The sequence below is a fragment of the Labrus mixtus genome, chromosome 10 (genome assembly GCF_963584025.1).
Source record: "Labrus mixtus chromosome 10, fLabMix1.1, whole genome shotgun sequence".
NCBI lineage: Eukaryota > Metazoa > Chordata > Actinopteri > Labriformes > Labridae > Labrus > Labrus mixtus.
The window spans coordinates 8,845,639-8,860,106 of NC_083621.1; the positions used below are offsets into that span (position 1 = coordinate 8,845,639).

The 14,468-nt window shown below is 39.4% G+C and overlaps 1 protein-coding gene across 3 annotated transcripts in view; it reads right to left on the minus strand.

Annotated features, from left to right (window-relative positions):
• mid2 (midline 2) overlaps positions 1–14,468 on the minus strand; it is a 131,706-nt gene that overhangs the window by 25,297 nt on the left and 91,941 nt on the right. For all 3 annotated transcript variants that reach the window (XM_061047975.1, XM_061047974.1, XM_061047976.1), the window contains 2 exons: positions 13,528–13,623; positions 3,413–3,520 (listed from right to left, as the gene is read on the minus strand). In XM_061047975.1, the coding sequence (XP_060903958.1) occupies positions 3,413–3,520; positions 13,528–13,623 (204 nt within the window). The remainder of the gene's footprint in view (positions 1–3,412; positions 3,521–13,527; positions 13,624–14,468) is intronic.

The window sequence follows — 14,468 nt, forward strand, 5'->3', positions numbered from 1 at the left end:
CATGTTTCACACTGTCAGAAAACATTAGTGAGTTTTTTAAATCTTCAGGCCAAAATAACAAGAGACCTCAATTAGATTTAGTCAGGCTTGTAAAAACTCACATAAGCCTGCATTATCCTACTTTATCACCTTTATAAAAGCAATGCTGTGCATATCAAGAGTCAGTCAGGGGGGGTCAGAGTAAACACAGACTGAGTTGTGTAATGCAATCCTCCCTGACTGTAATTTGTCAAAGGGTTTGATTTCATTTCAGCAGAGCATAAGGAAGCCCTTCTATGCCTACTTGAAGCTAAGTTAATCCATTTATCTTCATTACGGCTCATATCCGGATTCCTAGAATTAACTTAGTTTGATGAAACTCTCCACAGGAAAAAAACAAAAAACACAGCCTGCTTGTGAGCCTCAAGACTGTCAACAAAAGGTGAGCTGTGGACTAAGAAAAAACAGCTTTCATATGGAGTTAAAAAGCATCTCAGCAATAATGATTGAAGGAAAACTGCGTTGTACTTTGAAAAGTTAAGAAGTTGAAGAAAGATAATGTCGTTGTCTTATTCAAGCATACTTCTGTTAACAACTAACCACTTAAATCTCGAAACAATGAAAAGAGAAGAACCGTCCCAAAGACGAGTGCCTTGAAAGGATTAGTCATTAAGATGTTCTACAAGACATTTTGGCTTTTAGAGTTTGAATTATTCTAAGAAGAATTCACAATAAAACACTGGGTGGCAATTAGTTAATAGCTTGTAAAAAAAATAATTTAAAATAGAATCTAATGTGAAATCACTTTCTTCAGCTGGCAGAGCTTTACCTTTGAAGAAGCATATAAGCCGCCTTCAAGAACACCATCAGGTTGTTAATAACTCAAAGAGGAGGAGCGAGGCACGTTTAATGGATCGGTTATTATTTAGCAACATATGCTGCACACAACAATTTTAGAGATGATTACTCATCTCTCTTAGAATAATGAACAATATGGCGGAGCTTCTCAGTGTGTGTGTGTGTGTGTGTGTGTGTGTGTTTGTGTGTGTGTGTGTGTGTGTGTGTCTCATCTTATGTAAACAGTATCTAATCAAGAGACAATCAAAAATGACAATCAATATTCAATCTTAGCTTTAGATTTAATATAAACCAGTCCATCAGTACTTGTCCAAATTGAGTTCTAAATGAAAAATATAATTTAATGTTATAAACAAGATTTGGATTGTGCATTTGTGAGTTTTGGTACTGTTCAGGGGAGCTTAGTTGGTTATGTTGAATAGATCCAGATAATTCACCTGTAAACAGTCTTTCTACTATGCTAAGCTAGTAGCTAGCTCATTTTTTGTCAGCAACATGTTTTGTAGCTATATCACCAGTTTTTGATAGTCTACTAGAGTCATTTTTTCATTTTTTAACCTTTGGCACTGAGAGGTTTCAGACTCATTTGAACTCTGGTGATGTGTGGCTAGACTATGTCAGCCTTAACCTTAGTATACTATAGACAAACTCAAATATTCAAACACATCTGAGATTCTCTTAGGAGCAAAAAAAAAAATAGATTGAAGATAGGGAGAAAAGAATGGAAGGCAAGCAGAGCCAAACAATAACAACAGACGTTCACACAGCAAAATGAGAATAGAGTATGTTTGTTTGGGCAGGGAGAGATTAGGCACGACTGCGGAGCCTCCTCAGAGACAGACAGAGCTTGTTAGCGGGAGGTTAAGGACAGAGAGGATGGGAGCACCTTGCAGAGCTCTGCACACCATGATCAAGCCTGCATAATCCTGTTACTCTGTGGCAGAGTTACTTCTAAGTATTTTAGTTTCTGACACTGTGTTAAACAAAAAAGAAGAGCAGCAGGAATGTTGCAACGCCTGGAACAAGATGTGTTAATGTGATCTCTAGTGGTCTCCCCTCTTCTCCTCTGCTCTTAAAACCCATTTTACTACACCTGTGATAATTGAAATTCTCAAATTTCATTTCCTTTACCTTTCAGCCTTCAATATTAACACATCACCTGCAGGCTTCCACCAATCAAAAGCCTTCCTCTGGTGTATTTCACTCCGTAGCCTCTACCAGACAGCCTTTCACAGAGCCAGACTCTCAGGAGAAGCAGCCTTGCTCTTTGTCTGCAATCAGTGCGGACACACTCTGACACAGTCTTGTTCTACAAAAGAATGCCACAGCTTGTTCAGACCTTGTGTGCAGTGTTTGGAAAATATTTTATCTGTATGACAGAGCTCAGTTTTTTTGCAGCCTCGGAGTTCTTCCACAAGCACTTAAAACTTCACCTCTGGGAGGGAAAAATGAGGACTTACCTCTGTCCTGACACCCTGCGTTCTCAGGGGGAGACTTCGTACCATACACACAGGGGCACGTCTCCCCACACACACACACACACACACACACACACACACACACACACACACACACACACACACACACACACACACACACACACTCCTTTGTATAGAAGGCCCAGTACTGTCATAACTGGCTCTTTTGCTATCTCAGAGTCTTCCCATACACAAACACATGTTGGCTACCTACATGTGGGAGAGTGCTTTTTTTGGAAAAATACAGAGGCATCCTTATAAAATCTAGCAGCGAGAGACCAAAAGGAATATATTCTTTCCATGTGCTGCTGCTTGTCTTTGCTCAAATACACTGTATCACTACCATTGAACATTGAACATAAACAAATTCGATAACCTTGACATGTTTCTGTATTAAACCTCCTCTCTATCTATAAATAATATCAGCACTGAATCATGGTAATGGGCACTGTTGAATTAGTCACCGACTCACACAGGATTATTCTTCATCTCTGCCGCTCTATGGAGCTAATAAGCTAATTTAAGCTAATTGTTTGGGTTATTTGGAACGTGTGCTGCTTGTTTCGCCGTAAGATTCACTCTCACTGCTCCCATCAATGTTTCTAGCAGCAGTACAAAAGTACAAAGAACAATTGGTCAGTAGAATATTTCCTACAAATTCTTGTCACACTACCAGCACCAAACCACACACACACTTCGCAAGCTGACAACACTTTTTTTCCCCCAGGAGTTTGTCAGTCAGAATAAGAAGTAAAATGTCAGTGAATATCTTCATTTTCACTCATCAGTTAAACATAGCTATGGTACATTCAGAGGGATGATAATGTTGCTTTGTGTTTGCAACATGTAGGCCTACACAGGCAGCTAGTTACTGCTAGCTAACCAGTGGCTGACTTGCTAGCTATATTAAGTTTTTCGATGCAGCATAATAAACAGATTTGCCTGTCTTCTTCTTTTAATGCTCTATCAAACATATCAAAGAGGATTTAACCTGCGCCACGCATCATGAGTTTAACTTCATCAAAATATTAGTTGTAAAAAGTCTCATGCCTAACCTGAGACCAGAAGAGGATGAAGGAGCGTTGGCAATACTTCACCTTGGACTCTTTGATCTTCACAGCGATGACCTGTTTTCTCTGGCGGATGATCTCCACCAGCTCATCACACTCCTCCACCAGCTTGGCTTCATGCATGGCTGTGTTGACCTGGGGAGAGAAGCAGGTACACGTGTGAACATGACTGAGATATAGACTTGCTAACACATGGACACATTCATTCATATTTTCTAAAATATGCCTTTAATGACACTTGATTTACTCTTGACCATATGTTACATTTCATTTTGTCTTCTGTGTTTTGACAATTCATGTGATTTTGCATCCTCTTCTGTTTGTAAAGAGCTTTGTAAGACTTCCGGATGGCAGCTTAGACGATTCATATCATCGCTTACATACAGAGCAGGTCATTAGTTTTCCATTTCATTATTCATTCTGCACACAAGGACAAGATGCCTCCAACAAGTTGCACACATGGATTAGAATTAACTTGCAATTAACTATGAAGAGGTTTCCAACTCTTTAATCATGACACTGGGAAGCGTGTGATAAAAAAAATCACTCATTAATCAACAACAAAAACAACTTGAATTGCACAGATTAAATACACTGATAGGTGGTTACGTCTTTATTCATCATTTATCATATAGGGGAGACAAAACAGAAAATATAGCTTGCAGATTCCCTTTTTTTGCTGGATGGAAAGCCTATGGCGGCTCCTAAAAAAATGGGTTTATCACTGCTGGATTTATATCACAACTTTTCCCCTTTGCCTGAAACCTTAACCTTAAGAGAAACCCCTAACATGCTGCATGAGATGCACTGAAACACCTTTTTCTATAATATGTTTATTTCACTTATAATTAGCAAGAAGTAGGTTGAAGTTGTTGGAATATTCATCTCTTATTAAAGAAGCTCCCAAAAGGCCCTGTGTAGACACTCATTAACTCACAGACAAAATGTGCTTGCACCACGCCAATTCAATGGAGTCTGTGATTCTTTTAGAACAGAAGTTACCATTAAGGGAACTCACTATCAGTCCGACATCTCAGGATGACACAAAATGAACAACTAACTTGAAACCAGTGTGGGTGGGTGGGTGGGTGTGACTCATTTAACACTTAAGGTGTTTGCAGACCTAAGGCACACGGTCTACTCTTCTAAGTTCAGATGTATATCCAAATTCACCTGTGAGGATTGATTTGAAGAATTGATGGTTGCCGTTTCAACAGCAAGTTTGAAAGAAAGGAAATCACATCACATTTATAGGAGGCAAAAACCTCACTGGATGTTGTGCTGCCACCACAGACCAGATGCTTTATCTATTTGGAGAGTTACAGCTACAAATTTAAGGACAGCTAAATGGGCTTTCCCGGATAGTTGTGCGCACACACAGGAGACGTAGCTTTCTTCTGCACTAGACAAGAGCCGGGTAGTCATGATTAAAAAGACTGTGGAAAGTTTTCACTCTAACTGCTAGCTTTAAAACAGCTGGAGCTGCACAAGAGAAGAGGAAGTCCGCTAACACGTCCAAAAAAAAAAAAATGCTCATCATTAAGCATGGCCTCTGAATGCCTCACTGGATGCTGGAGTGTTTGTTTTGACAAAAGCACTAGTGAGTGATTTCTGCAGTGCACTGACTGTAGCAAGAGTACTGCTGAGCTGGGAAACACCAAACAGAGATACAACAGAGGAGGCATTGTTAGAGAACAACCCTCACACTGCTCTCACTGGGGTGTTACGCATAAAGTCAGACACATTCATGTTCAATTAAAAATTGAATCACATCAAGTGACTCACGATTACAAATTAAGACTATTCTGTCAAAGCTGATTTATATTAAAATTCTAAAAATGAAAAAGGTAACATGATCTTTTTATAACATTTAATAAGTTCAAATGTAATAAAGTCCAGTTCAACCAAAGAAAAGAATGATGAATGATGAATGAAAAGAGGTGAATGTAGCATGTTCTTTCTCAAGAAAAATGTTGATTATATCAATATCTTAACAAATCATTAGAGTTGTTCTTTTAATTGTCATGACTGTGAACAGATCCAGCTCACACAATCTGTCCTTTCTTATTATTTAATTCTGTTAATGTATCACCACAATGCAGTCGACATCACATTTCACCAGTCACATAACATCCACTATAACATCCACTAATGATCTGATAACACCTGATAAAATATAGCCACAAGTTGCATCGGCAGTAATAATTATGCTCAATAGGTAAGATGATATAATGCATAATAATCAACCGAACTGTATGAAATAAATCCATCAAACTGTGTTTCACATAATTCAATCTGACAGCAGAGAAATTGAATCATTACAAAACTAAATCACAAAGTAGAACTTCTCTACATTCTCACCTCTGGCTCTGTATAAGGTGGGTGACATGGAGCCAGTGTGCGTCTGAACGTCATTACTTCAGCTCCTGCACAATGTCAAGATTAAATTATTTGCCTCTCTTTTGTTATTCTGTGGAAATGAGTAGCACTACTGTATTACTAGCTATAATGAAACACAATGAGCCATGCAGCTACATTTTTATTCTTGCTCTACTTGACTGACAGTCACTATTCACCACCTACACAGAGAATAATGATGTGAGTGACATGTGTGAGCACGGTGCAAATCATGCATATGCTGTCAATCACTCAACTTTAAAAATGGAAGCAAGTTTTTTCCTTCTATATTCCCCTGATGTTGCGATTCTTTTTCACGATGTTGCGTTATTTTGAGCGAGTCTGTTCACTTCAGATAAATAACATGAATACGTCTAATGATGTTGTAATGTTCATCAGTCTTGATTCGACTGTGTATTTGTCTTAACAACTGTCACAAGTGGAACACCACAATAGCATCAGGAACTGAATTATCCATCTACTCCTATGAATCAAATTCTCATTTATGTCATTTAATTGTTCATCTTTAAAATAACAATTGTTCAAACCACCAGTTTGAATTATCCACCAATAAAATAAATGAACATGTTTATGAAAATGATTTAGAAGTTGACAGCTTGACTTATTTTTGATTTCATGAGAAAACAAACTTGGAATAAAATAGATTATTCAGAAAACTATATTTAGGTCCAAAGGCGTGTTGAATGAGCAGATGTAGGCAATATAAAAGTGTATCTTTAAATAGTTTATCTCTAAATTTAATTTGACGTGTGTCTGCAATATTTAAAGTCTTATAGCTCCTTTATTATATTTCCTCCCCTCATGTCTCCTGGTTTCTTAATTTTCCACACCTGGGCTCATTTCCCACCAGCCCCTGATTTTGTCATTGGTCAACCCCGTTCACAATCTCCCCTTGTTTTCTTTTGACAGAATGTCTTTGTTTGTCCTGATGGGATCAGCAATATCCAGCAATTTTGTTGTGTTGTTTTCTACATTTTTGCTCATTTTTGGATCTTTTTAGCTTTTCCATTATGAAGGTGTTTGCAATAATCCTGAGCTAACCTCCCTGTGTGCTCCCACCCAAGTATTCCAGTAAGATCTAGGACTTTATGATCTTCACCTTGTGTCCTGTTTAATTCATGGCCTTTAAGTCTTATCTTGGGTTTTGGGGTCGTCGAAGAAAGTTTTGGGGTTGTCGAAATTTACGAAACTTAAATACTTTTCAATATCACGTTTTAAAACGATAGAATCTCTATCATTTTGATGATCAAATAGAACCAAAGAAAAACAACTTCAAGAGGAAACTTTGACCAAAAGCTGCCTCCAGCAAAAGAGCATCATCTAAATTTGACAAAAACAAGAAATAATAATATATTAATATAACAATAATAATAATACTAATAATAATATATTTTTATGCCATGAAATCGAAACAGGTATTGATATTATCTTAATTTTACTAGTATCCTTTCAAAGTTCAAAATACTACTTCATATGACCAGAACCACATGATTGGATAATGTTTACCTCATCTGCGCAAGTCACTTCGTGTTTGTTTGATAATTGCATGAAGGAAGAAAAGCACCAGCAAGCAAGAAAAGATGGTGTATGAAATGCAACAAAGGTCTTGGTTCTTGGTTCGCATCGTGATCTGTGGGCCACCAGAATGCCCCAATTATAAATCTTTTTATTAACTGTCAGTCTATAATCACCCTGGGGTTTGGAAATAATCCAAATCTACAGTAGCCGATAGCCACCCTCAGTAAATTGTGTTATCCCCGCCAAAGAGCAGATAAATTCCAATTACAGACCACAAGCACAAACAACATACAGCTCAAAAACTCTAAATGTCCTCTACTGGCCAGAGTGGATTCCATCCAAACTTAGTGAAGACTGATCCAGGTTCAGAACAGCTCTTAACCTCTCACTGACACCAAAACTTTCACATCTTGAATCAATTCTGAGCTCATTCCACTCCCATCAGTCTCTACTGCCTCCTTTCCCGCCTTACTTTTTTCTTGTTCTCTTTGTTTTAGCTGTCTCTGACTGGTCCCAATCCTCTCTGCCTCAAACTGACCACTTCTAGAACTCTCCCACTGCACACACCCTCCCTCCGCTTTTGTTCTCTCAGACATGATCTCCTCAAACAGATGCAAGGATTTACTCTGACAGCTTTATCTCTGACTCCACACACTCGGGGGTACTTCCAAAGAGATTTATGACACCAGAGTGGCACTTAACTTTAAAACAGGGAAGAATAGCTTAATGGATTCAACAGAGAAAAGAATGTGGACACACAGGGAAGTTATGTCAGATAGAGGTGATAATCAAGAACGCTTCCCTGGCCACAGACTGAGGAGTTCTTTTTAAACTTTGATGCTTATCAGATTCACTAACATTACATTAATCCCAGATGAGTCATCGTTGTTATAAATACTCATGTCAAACACTATTTGAATCTCACATCTTGAATCTTAAAGCTCATCATATCACTGATGTGCTGTATATTTATTCCGTGTCATGTGTTTAGTGTCTGTTTAGTATCTGTTTTAAGGTCAGTCTTTTCTATCAAACTGGTGATTTTGTTTCATTGAAGTCCAATCCACAATCCAACGCAGCATCCAATCAATTTGTAGCTCACCACATCTCCCTCCTATCTTCTCGATGATCCCCCTTTCCTACGAGGGGTGACAGTGACAGGACCTCATCCAGTTCGACCAAGGAGCGAGGGAACATAATTTAAGACAACTGAAATGTAGGGCCTGCGATACTGACGTTAACATTTGGTATCAGGATGTATTTTGTTGAAGCAGACCCTAAAAGAGCTGCTAGCATAGATAGCTGTAGCCTCTTGTCGATGTTTCTTCATCCTTGACATTATTTGCCCTTTCGCTAAATTGCTATGAATTTAAAAGAATGAACTCGGCAGATGGAAGGAGGAAAATGATAGAAAAAATTGAAACACTAACTGAAAATGACAGCAGCGTCTGTGCGAAGTAGGGGTGACCCCATATAATCGAATACTCGACAATTTGTTCGTCACAGAAATACAAGAAATGTCAGTCACTGGCACAGTCACGTTCATTCAGCGGACAGCTGTCAGAACAGGGGGAGGCACCACCTTTCAACAAAGGCTCTCATTGGCTGTTATAGACTGTTATGAGGTGTCATCAAAAGTGCAGCGAGCAGCAGAGTTTATTTGAAGCAATCTGTGGATCTTTATGGATGTAACGTTTGTTTGTTGGTGGTCTGACAGATGCGCACTCGTGACTGCTGAGGTCGCTGAATGCGCACACACTCGGCTGTCAGTGTGTGTGCCTGTGCGACAATCAGTCGACACAAAAACTGACGAATCAGGTTCGATTATGTAAATCTTTAGTCTGGGATGGGCCTTGTGTGAAGGATTTCATTATATTCCGGTATCCAACTGCATTGACAGCTTCATCTTCGTCTGAAAAGTGAACTGCAAATGGCTTAAGAAACAAAGCAAAGACAAACAGGTGCAGCGGATTCGTCCATCTCCCTGACGCTCCTGTAGAAAGGTAAAGAAAAGAGGGGAGATGAATCCTGATGTACAGGATTAGGTGGCATTAGAGCCACCTCCAGTCGGCTATTTTATATTCTGCACAGATACAGTGGGATCAGCTTCTGTGTAAACAAACCTGGACAGGTCTGGACTAATGCCTTACTGCTCACTGTTTAATCAGTAGACTTACATGTCTTAAGATTAAGACCCACTGGGCTTCTGTCTGATGTGATTATTTCCTTTTCAATCCTAACACACACACTAAAAACGTAACAGCGGGCTAATTTAGTTTCCTCGCAGCTGGCAGCGCAGTTTCAGGAGTTGGGGTGGGGAAAGTGGCTGCTGCTTTTACTGCTTCCTCAAACAATGCTTACTCCATATTAGCCGCATCTGGATGATGTGTTCCCTGCCATGAGGTACACTATGTGCGCCAGGCAAACCTACGCCTTATTAGGGACTGCACTCATTAAAAAAGCCGCCAGCAAAGATCGGTGTGTCACAACACTTCCTCTGAGTGGGCACAAACCCACCGAATAACAGCAGAAAAAAAAGTGGGACAGAGTACGACAGAGAGAAAAGTTTTGTCAACTGTCAAGTTGCAGGCAACACAACGACCTAATATCACTGTTACATTTAGGAGACTCCAGTGTGTAAGCCTTTAAGGACGTATTATGTAAGAATGAAAGAGAATGCGCCGTGGGAATCAATAAATCTGCTAAAAACTCGCACAAAAGGACTGCATGTGCATCCTTTGAGATGCTCATTTTAACAAGTTGCTAGAATAAAACTGGGAATTAATATAACACTGAAAAATATAACTTGCTTTTGCACATGAAGTAGTTACACATATTTTGGAACATATAAGCAATGAGGTAACACATGCACCTAAAATGGATGAATAGGTAAGATACTTTATGCTAGTATTGAGCAGGGGGACTTCCCCAGTTCAGCACAGATGATTTGAACATGCTTTTGCATTTTTCCAAAAGCTTTCTATGGAGGCAACAATATTCGGGTGCCATGTAACAGACTGTGCGAATCATCCCAGTTCTCATTGTGGCTCACATTTCGTTTCGGTTGCTATTGTATCAGCATTTATTTAATATCAAAGTGGTTTTAGGGGAATGCTTTTTTAGCCTAAGTGCGTGTCTATTCTCTGCTGCCATTCTTTCCCATCCTGCTCCCTGGCCCTGAATGAAAAACAGTCAAGAGTATTTGCTCAGCGGCTATCACCGCAAATGCTCAAAATCACACCTTGCTCAAGTTTTCAAGAAAGAAGAACATTATTCTGAATGTCATTAAGCACAGCGACAAATTCTACAATGGTACACCAAATATTATGATAAGGAACTAGGGCCTCCTAAGAAAGGAACATCCTACACTCTTCAAATCAATGAATCTTTTTTCTAAAACCGAGGAGAAGATAACTCCCAGAAGAGAACCCTAGGAGAACAACGCTGCAGCGCTGCTGCGTTTGCTGACACACTGGAAGCTGATTCACTCTGTGTTTGATCGTATCTTTGGCACGAATACAACATGATGCACACAAGGAGGAGAGGAATCCAGGTCATGCACAAAGCCCAAAGAGATTTCTTACTTTGCACAAACTTCGCTCACTTCACTAAATTTCATTTTTCCACTCGATCACTTTGTCTTTTGCATAATTACTGAACGGAGTGCCGGTGGCATGCCACATGTACCGAGGCATTTGCGCTCGCAGCAGACGGCCCTGGTTCAAATCTGGCCTGTGGCTCCTTTTCCGCATGTCATCCACCACTCTCTTTCTCTCTTCTATCCAATGTCTTATCTCTTAAAGGCATACAAATTCCAAAAATAAATCAAAAAGCATTCTTTTCCACATTGTGCCTGTATTTGGTTCGGTCAAGAGATCGGAGATTGGTTGCCATGCTAACGCTCATCTTCGCTTCTCCTACACTTCCTCTACATGCTGCTTCAACCCTGCTCCGCTCTTCATTTTTCTACCCTTTTCTTTCCCCTTCCTTATATTTTCCTTTCCTTATTTCTCTCCTTTGCCTCCTCTTCCTTAGTTCTTGTTTGCCCTTTCTTCTCCCTGTGCAACTCGAATGTAAATGTAATCACCTGAAAACACTACAATAATCAAACTTGCCTTTTGTCATTGTCATCACACAGGGGAATAGACCTGAATGAGCGCAAACAAAGCAGGAAAACATAGAGTTTCTTTTAATAATTTGCTTAAGAGGCAATGGAGCATTTCCCCCCTCGATGCTATCACTCCTCATTTCTTTTTGATGAATAAGTGATGAGATTCTGTTGTTGTTCGCAGCGACACATCGCTACGCAGTCAGATGCAGAGGAAGACCAATTTTTCTTTCTGTGCATTGTTCATGAACAGTTTGTTTGTCGCTAATGAATCACGCTGTGGTCATTTAATTTTGATTGGGTGAGCCACAACGAGACGTGTGTTTTGTGGACCTCAGATTGACTGGGAGTAAATAGAGTCAGGTCGTCTATTAAGAAATGAACCGAGCACAGAATGATGGCGGCACCAAACGTGCATTTGTCCTCTGTGGCCATTAATGTCAAGTCCCACGGAGCAATGATGGTGTTTATAAAGAGTGAGTGCTTTAAAACACAAAGTATTCGATTGAGTGTGTTTGTGCAGTCACATTTTAATGCAGACAGAGCTCAATGACATTAGTGCTCTATGACTGGCTACACAGTATCTCCATTGAATCATAGCAGGGACACCGGCCGAGATATCATAATCTCCTGACAGGTTTTAGTTCAAACAAGGACATCAGAGAGCAAAGACTCCCCCAAGGTTGTCACTAAATCTAACCAGGTGAGCTGTGATAAATTACTGGCTTGATAATTAATAAAGTTCCCCTTTAGAAGATATATTTATCTTTAGACAGATTATCTTATCTGCTTTGGCTTGGGAGCATAAATTTCTTGCACTGGTGGGACCAGGGGAAATTAAACTGTGGAGGTTTTGCAACACCACATCCTCCTTAAAATTCTATGCACTAGGACAGGTTGAAACATGACCTTAAAGTGGCAGAAAATATGATTTAATGACAGGAAAAAGAACCACATTAAGCTGCTGCCTCAAAAAGTAGGAACAGTTGAGTGGAAGAGCTTGTGGTGCAACGCTGCCCAAAGATAATTGGTCTTTCCAATTCAGAAGCAATCTGAATTACATAACCGCCCTTATAAACCGTTTTGGATTGAACGTTTTGTTGAGAGCTGTTTCAGCTCGTCTTTGTTGCTGAGTCATGGTTTGAGTCAGATTCTCTCTAGAGTGTGATCATCAGCAAAGTACAAGAGGCCACCTCGACCCTTCATGGCACCTGGTGTTATCATTTTAATTTCAGTGACGATAAAAAGGCTTTTAAATTTAAAAAGATTGAAGATGAATACATTTTAAAGACAGATTGAAGTCATCATTAATGCATCTGTGCAGCTTCTTTGGTTTAGAGTCTTGTCTTTCTTTCCTCCGATGAATAATTCTTCTCATAAATTATCTGAAAACACAGCAGCAATGTTGGCCTTTTGATGAACCTGCAATCTGTATCTGAAACTAACTTTCAATGTTGAGACTTATCAATATTTTATAAAGCTATAGCCACGGCAACTGGAATAAAGGAGCTGTAATTTTATTACAACCCTGATTCGAGAGGACTGAGAGAAACACACAACGGAGGTCAAATTTCTAGCCCTGTACTTCTTCAATCAGACAGTGTTGCGGAGTGAGAACAGCGTGGTATGAGAGCAGTCACCAATAACAGAGGCAGCTGTATACGATCAATAACAGTGGCAATGTTGGTTGTTAATGCGTCTCTTACAGCAGGAGTGAGAAAATCCATTCAGGCTAAAGTCTTAACCTAACCCTTGAAATCTTCATCGACCTGGAAACCGAAAAGCAAAACCTTGCTCTCTATGAGATTACTTCTGAAGCTTGACGCATTGATGCTGCCAGATGACCGACTTGGTGGACTTTATATAAATCCCTAGGAACTTTAATGATGTGACAGGCGAGCCAAATTTGTCAACATATATGGCCCTAATCTCTTGGAAATTGTCACCCATGCCACTTCAAGGCTGCTGCCCTATAGAGTAGTTGACCTCAACCTCTAACTATTGTGTTTTTTTAGCAACAAATAAGACAATGTCCATAACATGAGCTCACCAAACGGCTAAACACACAAACACAAAGACGATGAAACGTGATCCATACCTCGACTTGTTGACAGATCTGGATTAGCTTGGCCATTTGGTTCTCCAGTTCACTGTTCCTCTTCACCAGGTTGGTCAGGTTGTTCTCCAGGGTTTGCTGTTGGGGAGGATGAAGAAAGGAGCAGGGACAAAGGAAAGAGGAGGAAGACCAGGAACAAGGAGAAAAAAAAAACTGACCATTAGCAGACTTAGCTTTCAGAGAGGTGCAATTTAAAAAAGTAAAGGTCATTCGTTCACGTGTGCTGATTCTTGGTTGATTGAGCCCTTACAGTTTGGAACTTGCAATTGGGGTCCTCACTTCACTCTTTCAGTAACATGAATCTGAAAAAATGTGTTTTACATGGTGTTTCAAAATAGTGTTTCTTTTTTAAAGATATGACTGTCCTGTCATCAACCTGGGCTTCAAATTACTTCATTTTCTCAATCATGAAGAAAAGCACGGGGATGATATGTGTTTAAGAGCTGAAATGTGAGGAAATGCTCTAACCTGTTTGCTATTCTATCTGGACATGGTCTTTCCAAATTATTATTTGTAATAATAATTTTCTTCTTTATAAAAAAGGTTTTTCAAATTCAGACACCTCTTCTACCATTTCTCATGATATAGCATTACATTCACTCTTTGACAATAGGCCTGACAGTAATTTCTAAACCATGTAGAGAAGGTTTAAAAATGACACATCACTAACAGGGGATCAGCATATGAAACAAAATGTACACGGTATATGAATTCTGTTGAGGAAATAAAATGACCAATTTAGCCCCATAAGGCAATTTTCTCAAAATGAAGCCTTTAACAGTGTTATATTTTTTTATTGTAATATTAATTATCATTACCTTAAATCATCAGACTTTAAAGCCTCAAAATCCACAAAACTATCCCTTCAAAAAAATGAAACCTATCAACCTCCACGAGACGTTTTACACTCCATTCCCACACTG